A 19,414-nucleotide genomic window follows, 5' to 3' on the forward strand; every position below is an offset into this window, starting at 1 on the left:
ATACAGGATTGCTACAAAAGAACAATATGAACGAGGCGGATGGATCTTACAGACCTCCCACTTCAAAAGACGGGTGCAACACAGCACACTCAATCCGAAATTTGTATTCAAAACCTCAGCTGAGCTTGAATCCACTGGATTGAAAATGGTGATGAACAAGAGGAGCGCGGCCACATCTGGTGGTCCTACATATCGAAGGGACCCATGGAAGCACCCCTAAACTTTGCCAGATAAACCCTTCCTTTATTTCAATGCATCGACACGCAAGGTTGGCGACGTTGCGGCGCTCAACGCACGTTGGCTGCTGTCGACTTCGTCACGCCAAACGGGGATTCAGGAATTGTCGAGAAAGCGTTTGATGCGGCGACACGAGCCATGGTCGCGGGTTGTTGTAACGTGTCTTGCGAGCAGCGTCGATGTGGGAGGGCGGAAAAGCTGCGATACGGGCGAAGCTTCGCTCTAACATGATTCCGCCGGGCGCTTGGACCCGCTTTTGGTGGATCGGTAGTAGGAATGCACACCACAGGTGTACGCCAACCGTCGAGCTCTCACGCAGATCTCCTCGGATGTCTTTCAACTTCGTGCTGAGCGACTTTGTGTCCTGCTCGCCAACCATTCCCTACCGACCTCATCATCACTATCGGGATACCCAGACTTTGGCCTGAACAAAGGCCACGGTCAGTGCACGACACATCACGTATCAACCCCGATCGGCTATCCAGGGCGTTTGCACATGCGAGTCTGGCGATCCTCTCCGGTACGCGCCGCATTCCCATCCTCTTCATCTGCAAGGCAAATCTCGTCCTCTTACTAGCACAGATCTGCCACGCTCGGGTCGTTGCAGCGATACAGGCACTCCGCACATCCAGCATCATCAACGTCCGTGTCGTGTGCAGCTCGTGACCATTTCGAGCCAACTCTCATGCCGGCTTCCGCACCGCACTTCCTCCGAAAGCGTACCACTAGCACCTCCAGTCTTTCGAGCGCCAAGCTCCGCAGCTCATTCGCCTCCCTGACTACGAGGGCATCGCGCGACCGGCTAGCACCCGACGAACGATCTCCTGCCGGCTCTTCGTCTCCCCTCACTAGCGGTGCTGCCTTCTCTTCACCCGTCAACAGATCGCCTTCGACTCCGAACAGCGTGACAACAGCAGAGCTCTTTGGCGGTGCCCCGCTGCAAACCACTCTCAGCCCGATCGGAACATCCTCCGACGTGGATCCCGACTTTGGCTCCTCTTACGAAGGTCCCGCCGCACATTACCTCACATCGGAACGTCCCGACAATAATCCCTCCACCAGCGCTGCTTCCGACTTGCCCACACTCGCACCCTTCCCTACCGCTACCTCTGCACTTTCCAATCCCGGTGAAAAGATCAAGATGAATTCTACGGATTTCCAGTCTCCCAACGCTCACGAGGGTGCATGGCTCGGTGGCGCTGCCGATCTTGTCGCTACCAATCCTCAACGTCTCAGCCCGCATGTGCACGGATCCACCCCTTTCGGCACTTCGCCCGGCAACCACTCAGATATGTCAAACGAAGCGCAATTCCACCACAATGATGCGCTCTCGGACATATCTGCAACAGGTAAGTTACCGACTTCTTTGCGCTCTGCCTTCCCTGTTGACGCGATGCTCTCGGAAATGGATCTTGACGCTGACGCTGACGCTGCCGTTCCTCTGATTCTTCCTGTGCTGCTCCGACAGGCTACGAGAATCCCTCCGCGAGTTATCTGTATTCGGACGCTATAGACATGTCGGAACTGGATCATACGGACAATCGAGCCACCAACAGGTCGCTCCAGTATGAAGGCTCTTCAGCGCTCGCGACACCAACTTTGGCCGATCAAGCAGCTTACGACGCTGGTCGAGGCTACATCGGTGCACTCCCTGCCTCTTCGACCGAAGCCGGCTCCAATGCTCGCTACAGCACTCAGAGCACATCCACAGCCCCCAATCTCGTCTCCTCTACTAGCTTTGGCGAGACCAGCCTACCTTCCGGAAACACAACGGGCACGTTCACACACGCACACTCCAACAGCGTATCTTCAAATCCGAATGGGCCAACAATGGAGGATATCGTACCAACCAGCTTCGACGAAGGCGTGCTGCGCTCACTCTGCGACATTGACTGCGGTATGCCTCTCCTCTTCGACCGCATAAAGCAGAGCATGGTCTCGGCTCGAGAAGCCTCCCTTTTCCTCAAGAAGCGTGCGGTGCTTGAGGAGGAGTATGCCCGCGGTATGGCAAAGCTTGCGCGTTCCACCTTCGAGACCTACTCGCTCAGCGATGCCAAAGCAGGCACTTTCGTCAAGTCTTGGCACTCCATCGTGAAAACGCACGAGGCCATCGCCGACAACCGCCTGCGATTCGCCAGCAAGTTGAGCGAGATGAGCGACGAGCTCAGCAACCTGTCCAAGGAGGTGGATAAGAGTCGAAAGCAGGCAAAGGACACGGGCATGCGGCTCGAAAAGAACCTGCAGGACGCCGAAGCCGGGGTCGAGAAGGCTCGCGGCCGCTTCGACACTGCAGCAGAGGATTTGGAGCGTTTGCTACTGCTCAAATCGGGCGAATCGACCAAATCGGGCGATCTCCAGTCGAGTGGCGGCGGTGTCAGTAGCGGCAAAAGGACTTTGGGCAAGGCGATCGGTAAGGGCGGGCTGTTGTTCAAGAACAAGAACCCGCAGCAAATCCTCAAGCAGGAGGAAGAGGTTCGTGCCCGTACGAGCACTGCTAGTGACGCCTTCCGTCGTGAAGTTCTCACTACGCAAGGCGTACGACAAGAATACTTCAACCTGCAGCTGCCACGCATCCTTCGCACGCTCAAAGAGAACGCGGAAGAGATCGACAATGGGACGCAGTACCATTTGGCCCGCTACGCCTTCCTGTTCGAAAGCACGGTTCTCAACGATGGAATGTCGATTTCACCGGTCGGCACAGAGATTGCACCGGGTAGCGGTCTGAAGGGCGCCGTCGAGACTATCGACAATCGGGCCGATTTCAAACAGTACATGAGCAACTACCAAGTCGTCCACGGTCGAGATTACAAAGGCCCACGACGTGAAGGACCCTACGAGGAAGGATTCCTCAACGCACCTGGCGCGGCCAAACCGAACGCCGCCATCCCCGCCACTCGCACCGCCGCCACTTCAGAACGTCCCATCTTTGGCGTCGATCTAGCCGAACAGATGGCGCGCGACAACGTCGAAATCCCGCCGATCCTCGAGAAGTGTTCTCTCGCCATCGAAGAACTCGGGATCGAAAACATGGGTATCTATCGACTCTCTGGAACCACCTCGAAGGTGCAAAAGCTCAAAGCCAAGTTCGATATGGATTGGACCAGTGTCGATCTGATGAACGACGAAGCGATCCAAGATATCAACATCGTTGCCGGGTGTTTGAAGCTTTGGTTCCGAGAATTGCCGGAACCGCTGTTGACGCACGAGCTGTACAGCGGATTCATCGAAGCGGCCAAGATCGACAATGATCGATTACGACATATTCGATTGCACGAAAAGGTGAACGAGCTGCCGGATGCGAACTATGCGACGTTGAAGTTTTTGATGGGTCATTTGGACAAGGTCAGATCGGCAGAGAGGTTGAATCAGATGTCGGCGAGCAATTTGGCGATCGTGTTTGGTCCAACGCTCTTGTCGCCGCCGATGGGTACGGCTGGGAATGGTGACGCCAGTGGAGCGGCTGGGGGAATCCAGATCCACGACATGAGCTTCCAGTGTAGAGCGGTAGAGACCATCTTGGAAAAGTACCGGGAGATCTTTGTCGACGAAGGCGAGGAATAGCTGCTGCACCGACAACACACTGTCTTTACATTTGTACTCATTTAGCCTCACTTGTATGCTTTCAGCTGCTATACTGCTTGCTCACCTTGCAACTGCTTTCCCATCTCGGAAGATTCTCTCCTGGAAGGCAAGAGAGCTAGTTCGAACATCCTGGGACATCTCTGCGAATCTGCAAAAGGCTTCGGGACTAACTGTCGTCACCGCGACGCGTGGCAAACCTGCCCTGTGCCTGTCCGACGTCCTCAAAACACGACGGATCATCTGGCGGCAATATATGACATTGTACAAGAAGCACCGCGAATACTTATGATTAGCTTAGTACAGAGGATTCAAAGGAACCACAAACCAGCGCTTCCTCCAACACGCTTTTACGTGTTCGCGGCGAGCGAAGCGGTTAGAGGGCTCGAGGAAGACTGAACGGCTTCCTCCTTGACGCCGTCTTTTCGTGCTCGACGATGCGCAGAGACACGCCGCGCCTGGTTGTTTGCGTTCAGCAGGTCAGCCGTAGCCGGCAGCCCGACGAGCGATGTCAATGGAGTCTGCTCTGGCATGCTCGTCGGCATAGCGAACGGCTCGAAGGACATGCTGTCAGCAAGGAATTTGCGCTCGTCGAGGCTCGGGTCCACTGCTTCGCTGCTGAACGTCGAATCGCTATCCGAGGAAGAGGTAAACGTAGGTGAAGAGAGGCCTGACGTAGCAGTAGGACCGCTTGCAACGCTGTCGCGACGAGCAAGGTTGGCCAACATCCCGTTGTCCATGAATCCCTTGAGGATGCCAGACGCGGGAACTCCCATGCCAAAGGATGATGCATCCAGAGGCTGAGGCAGCGACGAAAGATTCCAGTTCATCATGGAAGTCTGCTTGAACGGCGAGACTGGCTGTTGCATCATGTCCGGCAGCATCGGCAGTGGCTGTGGCGCGTCAAAGGACAGCTGTTGATGCGTCTTGTCGAACAGCTGACCGATCCAGAGATTGCCGTGGGCGTCCGTGCCGGGCAGTCCGACGGGGTGGGAGGCCTGGATCTGGTAGGGTAAGGAGAGCGCCTGGGTCGGGGGCATGATTTGCTCGTGCACTATCGTGGTCACGGGGCTTGGGGTCTCGAGACGAGGGAAGCTGCTCGAGGAGGAAGTGGTGGCATCTCTACCGGCTCGAAGCATCTGCAGCTCGTGCATCAGTTCGCCAACGCGTCGCTCCTGATCTTGATGCCTTGCAATACTCGCCTTGACAATTTCGCCTTTGGTGGGACGCTTACCGGCTGCGATGGCTTCGACGAGCTCCGGAATGTTGGCGGCGAGTTCGGAGAATTTCTCGTTCATGGCCTCGCGGCGCTCCTTTTCGATGATGCTGTGGGTGGCCTTCGATGAAGGCGAGAGCTCCGAACGCTTGCGTCGCTTGCTTGTCCTGGCTGGAGCGTTATTCTGCATCGCATCGTCAGCGTCGTGATCGTGGATGCTGAGCTCGCTAAGGCTCGACTCGCGTCGATCAGCTGCTGGGCCGGGGGATCGACCTCGGACGCCTTCGGGCTTGTTACGAGCCATCTTGATCAGTAAACGAGGATCGAGGAAGAAGTTGAGAAGCAGAATGCAAGGCTGTGGGGAGAGAGTGAGAGCGCCTTGAGGTCGTGCACGTCGATTTTGGAAGCTGTTGAAATGCCTGAAATGTGGGTGCTTGTGGTATCTTGATGCAGCGAGGAGAGGGATGAGGCTCGCCGAGAGGGGGTATGATTAACGTGCCGATGCTATGAAGGTGGGGACGAGTTGCTCGAGAAGGGGCCCCTGCGGCTCTGCGGCTTGGCTCCGTAATGAAGACGGTTTGCGAACGTCGAAGTGGATTTGAATGGACCCGAAAGTGAGCAGGTGGTTTCAAAGGGGCAACAATCAGGTATGCAGGTATATGTGCGAGACAGGAGCTACGGACGTGATGAAAGAAGGTGAAGGTCGTTGCCGGAATTGGAGCGAGGTGGGTAGAGAAGAAGGAGGAAAAGGAACAGGGAAAGGGAAAAGAGGGTGAGAAGGACACTGAATGCTACAAGTGGTCGTCAAGGGGGTTCGATAAGGGCAGAGTCAGGATCAGCAGTGATGAGGAGAATCGTGACCAGCCAGCGGATGGGGGGAAAGAGGAAGGAAAGGGAGAAGCCAGAAACGGAGAAGCCGACGTCCCCTTTGTGATTTTAAGGTTGGCGCGAAGAGAGTTTGGCGACCGTGCAGAGGATGTCTTCTGGTTGGAAGCCTATCTTTAGGTGTGAATCTCAAGCGCATACACGGATCAGGCACCTAGAGGAACAGCAATGCACATGCGGGCAAAAGTAGACAGAAGCACCATACTAGCAGGCGATTCGGGCAAAGGGTGGCGAGCAGGTCGCGTTTCGGTGTGGCGTTCCGATGAATTCAAAAGGCCATCGTCAGTCACCTTTCGAAGCTCTGAACAGACGGCCGGGCCGGGTCAGGCTGGACGACCCTGCTGTACGCTAGCGGAGACTCGGACAATGCCACGACACTACAAGTGGGTTCTGCTGCGTCCGGCGAGCGGACTTGGACAGCACAGAGAGCAGCGATAGCCTCTCTTGTCTCGAGTGAGCTGAGCTTGGACCGTGCCAGCAAGGTGCGGAATGATAGAAGCAAGGGTCAAGGCTCGTGTCACAGGCAGATCAAGTTGTATGCTAGACGGACCAAGACGGAGCGCAGTCTATGGCGGAGGAGGAGGCTATCGAGTCGCTTCTGTCAAGCAAGCGAGCCGTCAAACCAGCCACAATTTCTTGTCCAAAGCGGGGTCAGAACGAGAAGCTTTTCCTTCCATCATTGACCCTTTGTGGGAGGGAGCAAGCGAGGACTTCATGCATCTTGGGCTCGCATTGCTCTTGAATGCTGCCGAGCATTGTTGCAGGGGCTTATCTGGCCCGTTCGCAATCGTCGAATGAGAGGGGAAGGAACAGCGGCTTTGAAGGCCGGCCGACGCTTTGCAAGGAGCTGTCCGCGGAATGACCGATGCCACGTCGAGGCACGCACAATCGCACGCCACTTTCCGCACTCACTGAAACAATCTGCCATCCGCACTGTGAAGCGACTCTGAATAGATCGCAAAGACGACTTGCAGCTAGCAGCTCCCCCGTCTTCACAGCTTGATTGTGTGCACAAGGGCACCGTCGGAATGATACATGTTGTCCGAGAAGCAGTTGACAACCTTTGTCGTATCACAGGCAACCGCTGGGATCGAATTGTCTCACGGAAGGAAGAAGAACAGGAAGAATAGAGATTTTGAGCTTGGCCTCCTGCAGCTCGTCATGCAGGCGTGCACAGATCTGCACGGCGTGCAGCAATTCAGGCTTTCGCGACTCTTTCTATTCTTCTCGGGTGGTGATTTCTAGCGCCGCAAGATGTGATGCTTTTCAGTTAGCTTCGCTTCTTCCAAATTTAGCTTGTGCTCGCCAAAACCGACCCGCTTGCCGCTCGAGAGGTCCTGGCTTCGCTTGGACCGATCCCGAGTGCGCCAGTGCGCTGCCGTACCAGCACGGCTTTCTGTGGTCCTGTCTGTCACGCCGTGAAGCTCGCGAGAGAGACAGAGATAGGCGACTGTGATTCGTCCGCTGGACGCGACATTGCCGCCCTTCAAAGCGCTTAGCTTCTAACCGAGCATTGCTGTCGGAAGGTCTGAGCACAGTCGGAGCGCCTAGCCGAGTGTCCATCGCAAGTCGCGTAGGGAATTTGAATCTTGGCTGACCGGAGCAGCGTCTTGCGGGAAAAGCAAGACTGCCAACTGGAAGTACTCTGGACCATGCCGACGGAGGCATTGAAACCTACACAACCCCTTTCATCATTCGAGGTCGCTTTCGTTTCAAAGCCCATCCATCCCCTGAACCAAAGGCGCGGATTGGCACGCCATCTTTCAGCCATAGGAGGATATCCAGTCTCGCGCGTGGAAGCGTTCCAAAGGAGTGGTACCTAAAGAGGATTCAAAGTCAGCCACCAAGGGATACCGTGGCGAGAAAGGGGATGAGACCTACCCGGTAACGAAGGACCACAAGCAAGGGGCGAACAAGGAGCGCTTTGGTACCTTGCCGACTGAGACACCTCCATTTTGACAATTTTGATGTGTCGATGGAATTTAGATTTCATTTATTCATTTTTATTTTTGAATTCAGGACTTATAAGAATGATCTCTCACCCCTTCACGTCGTCAGCCCAGCAGGGGCGAGTTGAATCAGCTGAATGCGAGCATTGACTGATGCCCAGCATGCTCCCGGAGCGACCCCACTGACTCGGGATTCGCGCTATTGATGAGAAGCTTTCCCGATACATCGCCGCCTTTTGTTGCGGTGCCATCGACAAGCTGATCATCTTCAGACGCCGACGAGTCGAACGAGGTACAGAGTCTGCATGGGTCAGGGCGGCGGTGGCGGCGGCGAATGCAGACAAAAGCGACGCTCTGCAGCCAACAAAGAAAGGGGGGGGGCTTCTCGTCCGGCGTTGGTCGACATAGCGACAAGCGTCCTTTGTCCACGAGGTCCGGGTGGCTGGCAATTCCAACTCCGCAGGCCGTCAAACAGTGAGCAGCTTCCAAAAGTTTGCTGGAATCTCGTCCGTGCCTTCTGCTGATTTCCGTTTCCCCCCTTTTCGCTTTTGTTCAGACTTCTGCTGAACCTGAGCTGATTTATATTTAGCTCTTACTGTTCAGCTTCTACTCGCAGCGAAGTGGGCTCGATGACAGGAGTGTCGATCACCTTTAGTCGGCTACAATCCCTTGCGTAGCCGGTACGGAGCAGTGCTTGTCAACTTGGCGGAAGGGCGTCGTCGGGTTGCCAAAAAAGCGTGGGAACCCCGTCGACTTCCTCGCGCAAAGGAGGACGTACTTTCGGCCAAGTCCACTTTGACTTGAGAAAGGGAGCAATGCATTCTTGTGATTTCTCGGAGGAAGGATTCTGAGGTGGCGTACAAGGCCTTTGTTGCATCACGGTCCCTTTCTGCCATCAACAACGTTCCCAGTGCATCAATGTACAAAGAGGGGAGGTAAATTCATGCCTTTTGCGCTTCTGAATGCAATTTCACTATTCATTTTCTGTGGCGACAAGAAACGTTCATCCTAGTCCGTTGCTCAACAAGGTCGAGCAGGTACCAAACTCGAACAGCATTGAGCATAACAAAAGCACAACAATTGATGCAGTCGCCGCAGAGCGCCCCTGAATATCGTGAACAGTCAGTCGCCTCTACAGCTCCCGGGCCCGCGTCTCATGAACGCTTACCAGATATGCAGTTCCCTTGCTTCGGGCTGGCAGAAAAGGGAGCAGTCAACGAGCAAGAACCATACCTCCGCCGCACAAGCCGCGACACCCGGCGTTCTTGTGGAACAGTCCGACATTCTGATCGGCACGTTCGTCCGCGCATCGGCATGTCCACAACGACCCGGCGAAGAGCAATGATCGTGACCGGGCGGCTCAGCCGAGCCGGATGTTCAAAGCGGTCTTGTTGTGTGTTGAAGAAGACTTAACGACAGAAGCCTGCGTAAATTTGGAACATGTCAGGCCTTTGTTGCGCACATTTAGAGATTTGCTCCGGGCACAGACCCTGCTTTCTCGCTTTTACGAGGAAAGCACGTCATGCACCTCGTGCATCATTGCCTTTTCCGCACGCCAGACAAGTGGTTCTTGACGCCGTATCAAGGATTGCCACTACCGGTACGATTATGATTGCTTTCGAATCACAACGACGACGATAACATGCCGGGAGAATCATCTTCTCAGCCCGGTACCGGCCTCAAAGGCATCAAACGCATCAACACGGGTCTTTCTGAAGCGAGTGGAGATCGACCTCGAAGCAGCGCAAGCGCATGCGGCCGCCTTTCGCTCCACATCCCGAACGCCTACCCGAGAGCCCATTCGCCGAGGTCTCCGGGCTCGAAAGATGTGACACCAGAGACCTCGAGAGCCCCTTCTCCCTCAGCATCGGGTGCGGGGCAGCATCGGCGGCCGCCGACCGCCTCATCGTCGTTCAGTGCCCTGAAAGGTCCGCAACTTGAGGAGCAAGTCGAGCCCCCGAGCGATGGCTCAGTTCGAGCGAGCAGCCTGGCTTCCAACACTCAAAGTTTCCGAAAGGAGAGCTCACTCATCGCCGTTGGCGACATCGAAGATAGCGACGGTCATCCGGCAGGAGATTCCGCTTTGAATTCGCAGACCATCGCAACCGATCCTTCTCACGACGCTGGAATTCATCTCCGGAATACCACCCTTGGTCGCCTCCTCAGTCCATTCTCTGCCGCTAGGCATTTCTTCGACACGCATGAAACCTCTTCCGCATCGGCACGAGACTTTCTTGCCCGCGAGAGGAATTTCTTCAGCTGGCTCAAGCTTTCTTGCCTTCTCGCTATCCTTTCCGCCTCACTTATACTGCAACTGCAACTCCCCGACAAGGCAAGCATTGCCGATCACCGACCTCGCGATCCGCCACGCCGCCGGTCAGACCATGGACCGGTGGACTGGGACGATATCCCTGTTTCATCCAAGGCGTTTGCTGCAATATTTTTCATCCTCTCGCTTCTTTCCTTGGGGACAGGCCTCGCCGATTACTTGTCGGCAGAGAGACAGCTGGAGAAGGAGCACGTGGATTTCGATGAGACGGAAGGGGTATTCCTGAACGACGGTCATACGTCCAACATCGTTCATGGTGTCATGCTGGCCATCGGTGGTGGCATCGTTGCCTCTGGGTTCTGGTTGCTGACATATTGAACACCGAACACACTCAGCCGGATGAAAGTCCGGTCTGAGCCTCGTTCCGTCCCGGTCAAGCTTTCCGAAGATCTTTGGAACACGTCGAAACCCTCGCACTAGTGCTGACCCGTCAGCCGGAAATCGTTCTCGTAGTCAGCGAGCCCGGAAAGAAACCGAAAGCTCGGTGATATACATTGCTGCTTTCGTCGTGGATCAGCTCGGTCGTCGGCGCTACGCTCTCGTCCGAAGTCCAATCTCGCTTGGTTGCAACCTGTGAGATGTAGGATCGTGCTCGGTCTGTATCAGTGCATGCACAGATGAAAGCTAGCAAACAGATGTCAACCAAACTTCATGATGTCTCGGAGGGGCCGTTGGAGCACCACATTCCCAGCCCGTGCGCGATGCTCGGTCTTCGGACCCTCGGAGCTACTTCGTTAAGTTGACATGCTTCGATTGATCCCACTCGTCGGCGGCTGATGTTGCTATGCTCCCGACGCGCATGGTTGTCTGCTTCTGGCGTAATGCAATACTTTCGGATGAAGTACCGTCGGACTCGTGCCCGCAGTGCATATGAACGTCGCTCCGCCCAGGTACGACCCGCGTAGGATGCATGTATCTGATTCGGCTACTACTGAATCATCGACCGAGGCGGTTGTCAGAGAAGCTGGGCCATGCGGAGCGCTCAACAGTTTCAGACAATTGCGACAGGAGTTTGCTCGGACGCAACGTAGTCTAGCAACTTCAACACGTATAAAGGTAGCCCCTTCGGGAGATCAAGAGATTCAGCCGTCATCAACGTCTTCCACCAATCCGCTTCCTACACTATGCGGTCAATTGTCTCTTTCGTAGCCACGAGCTTGCTCCTGGCCCAATCTGCTTTGACTCAGGGTCCACCTCCCTGGGCTGGTGGTCACGGTAATGGTCAGCCTCCCCCTGGCGGCATTGATCCCCTCGCCAGCAGCCACTGGAGCCCGATGCCTGGACCTCTTCTACCTCCACACGGTGGTCCTGGCGGTGGTGGCGGCATGCAACCACGCCCTTTTGGCGCTCCGCCTGGATTCGGAGGACAAGGAGGCTGGCCAGGCGCGCCAGGTGGTGCTGGTGGACAAGGTGGCTGGCCAGGCGCTCCTCCCGGCGCCGGTGGACCGGGCGGTTTTCCAGGAGCTCCCGGCGGTGGTGGTGGACCTGCCGGATTCCCAGGCGCTCCTCCTGGCACTGAGGGGCCAGGTGCACCTGGTGGTTCTCCTGGCGGTCCTCCCAGTGGAGCTTCTAGCAACTTGCTCGGCAGCCCTGCTGGGGCTGGCGGCCTTCAACAGGAATCCGGCTTCCCCGGCAAACCCACCGCCGCCATCATGTACACCTACGTCCCTTCCTCCTTCAAGAAGGGCAACCCCGTCGTCGTTGCACTCCACCATTGCGCCGGAACCGCTCCTGGTTACTTCCACGAGTATCCGGACTGGCCCAAGATGGCTGACAGCAAAGGTTTCATGCTCATCTACGCCAGCTCTCCCGGAGGCACCGGTGGATGTTGGGACGTATCGTCCAAAGCTTCGCTCAAACATCAAGGTGGTGGTGACAGTGAGACTATCGTCGAGATGGTCAAGTATGCTGTTCAGAAGTACGGCTGTAGCGAAAAGGCGTTTGTTGTGGGACACAGTAGTGGAGCGATGTTGACTCAGGTGCTCGGCACTACGTATCCGGATGTATTTGTCGCTGGTTCGGCTTACAGCGGTGTACCTTCCGGATGTTTCTCGACGGAAAAAGCCCAGGGTGCTGATTGGAATGCCACTTGCACTGGAGGCACCCTCAACGAGAGTCCCGAGTACTGGGTGCAACAGGGCAAGAACACTTTCCCTGGTTACAGTGGAGACTATCCCAGAATGATGCTCGTCCATGGTAGACAGGATCAAGTGATCAACTTCAACGATCATCGTGAAGCGGTCAAGCAGTGGTGTGGTCTGCACGATCTCAACCCGGATCAACCGAGCAAGAAGAACACCCTGCCCGGGGAGAGCAACTACGAGGTCTCGGTGTACGGTCCGAACCAAGTCTTGGCTATCAGCGCTCAGGGTGTTACCCATCAGAATCCTCTCAAGATCGATCTGACTATGCAGTTCTTCGGCATCTGATCGCCGTGCGAATGTTGTTCGTCGGTCGATCCCTTCGCATCGAGAGTTCCAATCGTACTTCTTGCCTTCCCACCGTTGCACGAGGCAACGTGTTTGATACACATGTCCTCTTCGCAATCCCACCAGCTTTGATCACAGCTCATGTAATGTTCCCGGTGAAATGAACTAGATACACACTACAACAAATGAAACTGACAACCGCCGGCTGTGATGACCTTCAATCCACTCACAACGTCCCCGCTGCGTGATCACCTCGACGACCACAAAGACAAGCATTCAAGCGAGTGGAACGAAACTTCGAAAAGGGCATATCAGAAATACAGAGGTATAAACAAACGACGTGACAACGGGTATCCATGAAAAACAAATTGACGGAGGGCTGAGACTGTGCACCCTCAACGCGATCGATTGCCCACCGGGGCAGGAGCGACCTTGATCGTTGGAGCACTTCGCGTTGGGCTGAGCACCTGCTGCTGCTGTTGCTGTTGCTGGGAAATCTTGCGTTGGTGCTGCTGAAGCTGCTGATCGGCGAGGTGCTTTTGGTACTGCAGAGTTTTCCTCTGGTTCCTAGCCGCCTCATTCTCGGAATCCTCCATGATGTGTTTGACCTTTTCGCCGGCAAAGCGCACGGCGGCGCTCGAGACGTTGAGAGGCAGGAAGAGGTAGAACGCCAGGCCGCGCTCCCACCAGGGGTCAGAGACGTGGTGGGCGATGTTTCGTGGGCGAAGGGAGGGTACGACAGCACCGGTATTGGCCGGCAGCGAGGTGCGAGAGGCGGCATTTGCAGAAGAGGCCTTCTCATTCTGGAAGCCCGCTTGACCTTTGGTCGCAGAAGGTGACTTTTCTCGGGCGACGCTAGAGATGCTCCGGGCTGGTCCTGTCGAGCTAAAGTTTTGTCCAGGATAAGGCAAAGGTGCAGCTGACATGTGCGTGTCAAAGCTGACCTCAGCCTCCGGTGACATGGCACCAATTCCCAGAGACGCGGTGGTCGGAAGGCTGCGAGGCATGTCGTGAAGATAATGCTTCGGGCTGGCACGACGAATCGTGATCCCGGAACCCAAAAGATACTTGACCGCCTCGAACAACGAGATGCGCAGGCTTGCAGCCCGTTCCCTTTCCCTACGCTCCTCTTCGATCAGCTCCGCATTGATCGCCACCTCGCGAAGCAGATCTTCGAGTCTGCCTTCCACGATGCTGAACTTCTCCTCGGCAGACAGCCTGAGATGCTCCTCCTTCCTCTCGGAGCGACGCACCGCTCGACCGAGCTGAGCGTCGTGCTCGCGCAGCAGACGAAGTTCGTTCTTGGTCGCGTACAGCTTGCGTAGACTCGAAAGGTCGGCTTCGAGGCGACGAAGACGCTGGTTCATCTTCTCGACCTTGGATGACGGGTGGTGGACCTCTTCTTGCAGATGCAGCATCCTTCGACGGACGAGGCTCATGGCGTGCGACCACGGCTTGATTCCGGCAGCGAGAGTGAAGAGACGAATGTTGAAAGTGTTGAGGTACTTGTTGCCATCGGTCATGGTCTCGCGCATCCAGTGAAGCATGTAGGCGCCCATGATGGGGCTCAGAACGCAGAACGCAAGACTGAGCAGCTCGGAGCGTCGAAGCTCGGCGGCAGCTGCGCGGCGAGCCTCCTTTTGCTCGGCTGTCTCGGAAGGCTTTGCTGTCGAAGAAAACGAGTCGGCAGAGGGATCCTGCTCGGCGAATTCGATTTCGTCCTCATCCTGGTCGTGCGTGAGAATGCTTCGAGTCCTGGAAGCGTAGTAGATCTCCCACGGTACTCGAAGGAATTGGTAGAGCCAGAAGCTGGCGAGGATGAGCAGGATGGCATCGGACCAGGCATCGGAATGTCCGCCGAGAAGTGCGCCGAGCGGAGGTGCCAGCGCTACAGCGAGTGGAGCGTAGTGCCAGCCTCCAAGTGTGTCGGCTGCGGCCTTCTGAGCTGCCTCGAATTCTGCCTGTTCCTCTTCCGTCATGGACGGCGGCGCTTGCGGGACAAAGCCCATCTGTTGCTGACCATGCCTGCCAAAGTCTTGGTCATCGGCAAAGCCGTCTTCATCTTCCTCATCTACGTGCTGCATCGGAGGCGCCGAGTGCGACGAGGCCGTTCGCCTGTATCTCGGCATGGGAGGGTTGAGACTGGATGTCGAATGAGATCGATTGTGACGAGCGGGTCGTTCGGTCGGCGTTGAGATGTCGGGGATCGAGGAGCTCCTCGGTCCGCTGAATCCCGACCTGACTCCGCCGTGAGACGAGCTGCCACCCTTCAGGCCAGTCCTGGATGCGGTACGAACGTCCAGGTCGCGGGCCTCGCCCTCGGCAGCGATCTTTTGCAGTTCGCTCATATCAGTGGCCTGGTCGGCGATACCAAAGACGTCGATGGCGTCGATGCGTGTGGTTTCTGCGTCGCCTTGATTCGATAGTACGGCGATGGTGATGGAGTCGACCTTCTGAAACTTGACAAAGCGCAGGGACAGCGCTTTTCCGCCTCCGCCGTTTTCACCGCCGCGTACATGCTCCTCAGAGAAGTCGGCTTCTTGGTCACCTTTCTCGTCGGTAGCATCGTCAAAGCTGAGACCGGGTCGATTGACAAAGATTTTGACTTGCTTGGGTGCATGAGCCAGTTGCGATGGCAGCGTACGGAGCAAGATCCCTGACAGCTTGACTTGCTGCTTGAACTGTGTATGCAGATCGGCAAGTCAGATGACAGGTGAGTCATGAGCTGCAACAACTATTTGGCCATCATTCTGAACTTACAGTGAGATGGATAAGAAGCTGCTCGTCTGCATCGCTCTCGAGCCACTTGCTGCCGCTCGGACCGGCCAGAATGTCTTGCAGTCGGTGATCGGGCTTCTCGTTCAGCGCTGAAGATCGTTTCGGCTCTACGGTAGTGAGAAGGGAAGACTGTCGTGAGGAGGGTCGCAGCACCGACGCAGGAGAGGTAGAGTCAAAGAGAGACATGATACTTGCGTCAGCTTTTGTGAACTTTGTCGGACCAAGCGATCACGGACAGACACGAGAATGGTAGAATGGAAGCAATGTTGAAGTGTCGCTGCTGCCTACTGGCCAGAGAAGAGATACAAGAGGTAGGCACCGAGCACGAGTAGCGGTAGGAGATTTTCGAAGCTTACATGGCCGTCTGTGATGCCTGCGACTCGCGCACCGAACGAGTTGGACGAAGAGCCGCTGCTACCTCCGGAGAGAGTCTGGCCGGAACCAGAGAAGGCCGAAGATGCACCGGAAGAGTGCTGCTTGACAAGTGCAGTGAGTCGGTTGGGGTCAGCGCCCTGAAGCGTGTCGACGACGCTTTTGTTCTTGAGGAACAGGAATGTTGGCATGGCACGGACACTGTATCGTTGTGCGACTGGCTGAACGCGGTCGACATCGACTTTGAGGAAGACGACGCTAGTGTACTGAAAAGAGCGAGCACAAAGGTAGGAGGGCGAATCAAGTAAATCGTCTATCCACTTCGATTGCAGCGTTTTCCCGTGTCCGAGGAGACAGGAGTTTGGTCCTGCGAACTTACCTGAGACGCAAGTCGTTGGAAGATGGGGGCGATTACTTTGCACGGTCCGCACCCTACCGTCATGACAAGACCGAAGGATGAAAGGAGCGAGAATAGAGTCAGACGGAAAACCTCGAGGTCGTAGACGCATGCTCGTGAGTAACTTACAGGTGGCGTGGAAGTCGACAACGACGAGCTTGGAGCCGGCCGCGCTGAGCTCCGAGTCGAACTCGGAGGCGGACGAGACCTCTTTGACCATCGTGTTCGAGCCGTGTCGCTGTTCAGGTCCAGGGAGTTGAGCACGAGTGATGTTCGACTTGTCGCGAATGGATTGCACGGAAGCTGGAATGGCAGCGATAGGATGATGGTGTCAAGCAAGAAGCCACTCTGCTAAGTTAGCTCAGTGATGTTGGAGGGCACGCTCACACGCACACGCCTCGCAGAGCTTGAAGCGCGTGGCTGAAAGCGCTTAAGCCCATGCTGCACACTGTGTCCGAGTGTTGCGTGCGTGGCTCTTCTGGCTCGCGTATTTTTTGCTGCACGCTCGTTTCAGACCCTGAAGCTCGGAGAGTGACACAGCAAGGCAGCTCGCGCGCGAGAGTCGTGGCCGAGAGGGAACCACGTCTCCCCGCACTGGAAACACGCTTTTCTCACTCCGCTTCTGTACGCTGTCAGCACAGATTTGGACCGACACCACGTAGCGCAGCTCATCCTTCCGTGCAAGACGTTGTCTCATCGCTTGACCGATGGTGCATTACTGAATGCAGCCTGGACAGCGACTGGCGGCGCTACTTCATTTCCCATTCTGACAGTGAATGGAACTGCGAGCTGCTTATGTAGGCCTGTGCAAGTTCGTTGTTGAAAGCTTCTTCAAGTCATGCAAGGAGCCCGACGTGAGAAAAAGAGGTTGCCACCCGCAAAGCTCAGCTCTGGCCGGTCCCTTTTTTACAATTTGTCAGATCGGTTCAAACTCCACTCAACATGTGGCGAAAAAAAGTATCGCTATGTGTGAGAGGGTTGCACGTTGTATTGTGAGTGCAGACACATTGGGCATTTGTCATCGTGTATTGCTTCGTAGAGGTGTCCCATCGCCGTGCTACAGAAAGTATTGCACGTGTATCCAGCCTACGACGAAGCATTCTTCTCCTTCGCCTCTTGGTACTTTCCATTCTTGCCGGTCAAATCCTTCCCGATTCCCCTCAGAATCGCAGCGAGTTCGCGTCTCGACTCCCACACTGGCAGGATGCCGACAGCTAGTGTGGTCCAGATCAGCCATACAAACCCAATCCAGATGTACGCTGCGAGACCTGTAGCGTTCCACACGCGGCGTGACGCCAGACATGCGGGAATCAGAATGCACAACACGAAGGAAGCGATAACGCTGACCCAGCTTGTCAATCGAAGCGTCTTTCGAAGCTCGTCCGCATTCAGACCGGCAGCTTTGACGTAGTCGATGGTCTCGACTGTGTACGCTGCTGCGGGCGAGGTCTTTTCGGCGTCCAGATTCGTCTTTTCCGCTTCGGGCGAGGCCGGTGATGCGGCGGAGGAGGTCGAGTTGCGGCTTGAGTGTGCGTTCATGCGCTCGACAACGTCGGCTGGCGCATTGATGCTGCGGGTGAGCACAAAGTGGTCCTGGGTTTCGGGCTTGAGCAGGCTACCGACGACGGTGATGATCGCTGAAGCCATTAGCGAGACGACATTTCCAGCCAGCGTAGGGTAGTCCTTGCCGGTGCTGGCGACGGTCACTTCGCCTTCGAGGGCAGCGGCAGTCACGATCCAGGTCACAAGACCGCAAATGACACCGCCGATCATGGCTACCAAGCAAGCGATCCTGTTGGTCCGCTTCCAGACCAGACCGCAAAAGACGGGTACAACAGCAGGTGCGATGATGATACCCTGCGCGAGGTACAGCCAACCGAGGGAGATGCCTGCGTAGTGGAAGATCGTACCGAAGACCCCCATAACGATGGCCCAGATGACGACGCCTGCATGGCTCATGATGAAGATCTCCTGCTTGCTTGCTTGAGGACGGATGTAGGGCTTGTAGACGTCGAAAGTGAGCACGGATGCGACAGCGACCTGCTGGGCCGAGGAGGCCGAAGTGACAGCGAGGAAGAGCAGGATGAGTACCGCAACAGCGCCTCCCTTACCGGCCAGCGCTACACCTGCTGCAGGAGCCGGAAGACCTGCACTAACGTCAGCTGCTGATAGCGCTGGCATCAGAGGGTTGCCCGAGTAGAGGAGACCTCTGGCGCTCAAGCCCATCGTCATCGAAAAGAGGAAAGGGATGGCAAACCACGCCGAACCTCCCAGAAGGAAAGCTCGAGCTGCAGTGGCCGGGTTCGAGGCAATCGAGCGTTGGTGGTAGCTCTGATCGCAGAAGACCGTTCCGAGGTTTCCAATGATGTTGATGATCAAAAAGATGACCGATCCTTCCAAAGACCTGAATGTCAGCGGGCTTGCTGCAGCGTTGTTCTGGATGTCGTTTGAGGTCTGTAGTAGCTCCACCATCTTTGAAACGCTTCCGATCTCTGGAGATGTGACCCAGACCTTGAAGAAGAAGTAGAAGATGACGATCAAGAGGCCCACTGTGTGGGTGTAGTCTGCAAGCAAAGTCGCTCTCATGCCTCCGACAAGGACGTAGCATGCGACTCCGAGAGGGATGAGCCAGATAGCAGCAAGGACCGGAATTCCGGTGAGCGTGCTAGCCACGGCGGATCCACCGACAACGAGCTGCGACGAGACGAGAAGATTGGTGGCGAGGGCGAAGAACAGAAAGATGCAGTGCAACAGCTTGCCCCACCTCACCTTGAGGATTTCGAGGTAAGTGCTGCAAAAGGGCGCGTTGAGCTTGATCTTGCATGCCATGATGGAACACAGGAGGATCTGAAGGGTTGCTCCAGCCGCATAAGCGTACCCTCCCGATACGCCGAACTTGTATGTCACGGACGTCGATTGAAGCAGCGTTGAAGACCATGTCCATGCGGAGACGATACCGGCAGCGACAAGACCGGGCTTGACCGAGCGAGAAGCCGACGCAAACTCATCTGTGTCCTTTATCGAGCGGTTGGTGTAACGTTGTTGGATGAAAGAGAGCCCGATCATGAAGGCGGCGAAGAAGAAGCCGAGACCGCAGACGACGGCCCAGCCGGCTGCCTGAGGGAGCACTGTGATGGAGGCAGCCATCGTGACGTGCTGATGAGGGAGGGTGATGTAGGGAAGGGAAGGATCTGGCACGGGAAGAAGAAGAAGCGCAAGTGTATTCACGCCGCGACCTTTATA

At 56.0% G+C, this 19,414-nt stretch overlaps 7 protein-coding genes across 7 annotated transcripts; 3 read left to right on the forward strand and 4 right to left on the reverse strand.

Annotated features, from left to right (window-relative positions):
- Positions 1–922: 922 nt before the first annotated feature.
- On the forward strand, positions 923–3,798 carry PHSY_002397 (RhoGAP group protein; the record flags this gene model as incomplete). Its single annotated transcript, XM_012333021.1, has 2 exons — positions 923–1,586; positions 1,706–3,798. 2 exons carry the CDS (start codon positions 923–925, stop codon positions 3,796–3,798), a joined length of 2,757 nt encoding a protein of 918 aa, XP_012188411.1.
- A 368-nt stretch (positions 3,799–4,166) lies between these two features.
- PHSY_002398 (hypothetical protein) lies at positions 4,167–5,336 on the reverse strand (the record flags this gene model as incomplete). The annotated part of the gene is made up of 1 exon (XM_012333022.1): positions 4,167–5,336. One exon carries the CDS (start codon positions 5,334–5,336, stop codon positions 4,167–4,169), a length of 1,170 nt encoding a protein of 389 aa, XP_012188412.1.
- A 1,822-nt stretch (positions 5,337–7,158) lies between these two features.
- PHSY_002399 (hypothetical protein) lies at positions 7,159–9,182 on the reverse strand (the record flags this gene model as incomplete). The annotated part of the gene is made up of 2 exons (XM_012333023.1): positions 7,159–7,292; positions 9,035–9,182. 2 exons carry the CDS (start codon positions 9,180–9,182, stop codon positions 7,159–7,161), a joined length of 282 nt encoding a protein of 93 aa, XP_012188413.1.
- Positions 9,183–9,508: 326 nt separating this feature from the next.
- PHSY_002400 (hypothetical protein) lies at positions 9,509–10,513 on the forward strand (the record flags this gene model as incomplete). The annotated part of the gene is made up of 1 exon (XM_012333024.1): positions 9,509–10,513. One exon carries the CDS (start codon positions 9,509–9,511, stop codon positions 10,511–10,513), a length of 1,005 nt encoding a protein of 334 aa, XP_012188414.1.
- Positions 10,514–11,847: 1,334 nt separating this feature from the next.
- Positions 11,848–12,624, forward strand: PHSY_002401 (carbohydrate esterase; the record flags this gene model as incomplete). The annotated part of the gene is made up of 1 exon (XM_012333025.1): positions 11,848–12,624. The coding sequence occupies one exon, from the start codon at positions 11,848–11,850 to the stop codon at positions 12,622–12,624; it is 777 nt and encodes a 258-aa protein (XP_012188415.1).
- A 395-nt stretch (positions 12,625–13,019) lies between these two features.
- Positions 13,020–16,391, reverse strand: PHSY_002402 (thioredoxin; the record flags this gene model as incomplete). Its single annotated transcript, XM_012333026.1, has 5 exons — positions 13,020–15,305; positions 15,385–15,509; positions 15,791–16,040; positions 16,154–16,206; positions 16,301–16,391. The coding sequence occupies 5 exons, from the start codon at positions 16,389–16,391 to the stop codon at positions 13,020–13,022; spliced, it is 2,805 nt and encodes a 934-aa protein (XP_012188416.1).
- An 866-nt stretch (positions 16,392–17,257) lies between these two features.
- PHSY_002403 (potential urea active transport protein) lies at positions 17,258–19,318 on the reverse strand (the record flags this gene model as incomplete). The annotated part of the gene is made up of 1 exon (XM_012333027.1): positions 17,258–19,318. One exon carries the CDS (start codon positions 19,316–19,318, stop codon positions 17,258–17,260), a length of 2,061 nt encoding a protein of 686 aa, XP_012188417.1.
- Positions 19,319–19,414: the final 96 nt, after the last annotated feature.

Source organism: Pseudozyma hubeiensis (assembly GCF_000403515.1).
Source record: "Pseudozyma hubeiensis SY62 DNA, scaffold: PHS23, whole genome shotgun sequence".
NCBI lineage: Eukaryota > Fungi > Basidiomycota > Ustilaginomycetes > Ustilaginales > Ustilaginaceae > Pseudozyma > Pseudozyma hubeiensis.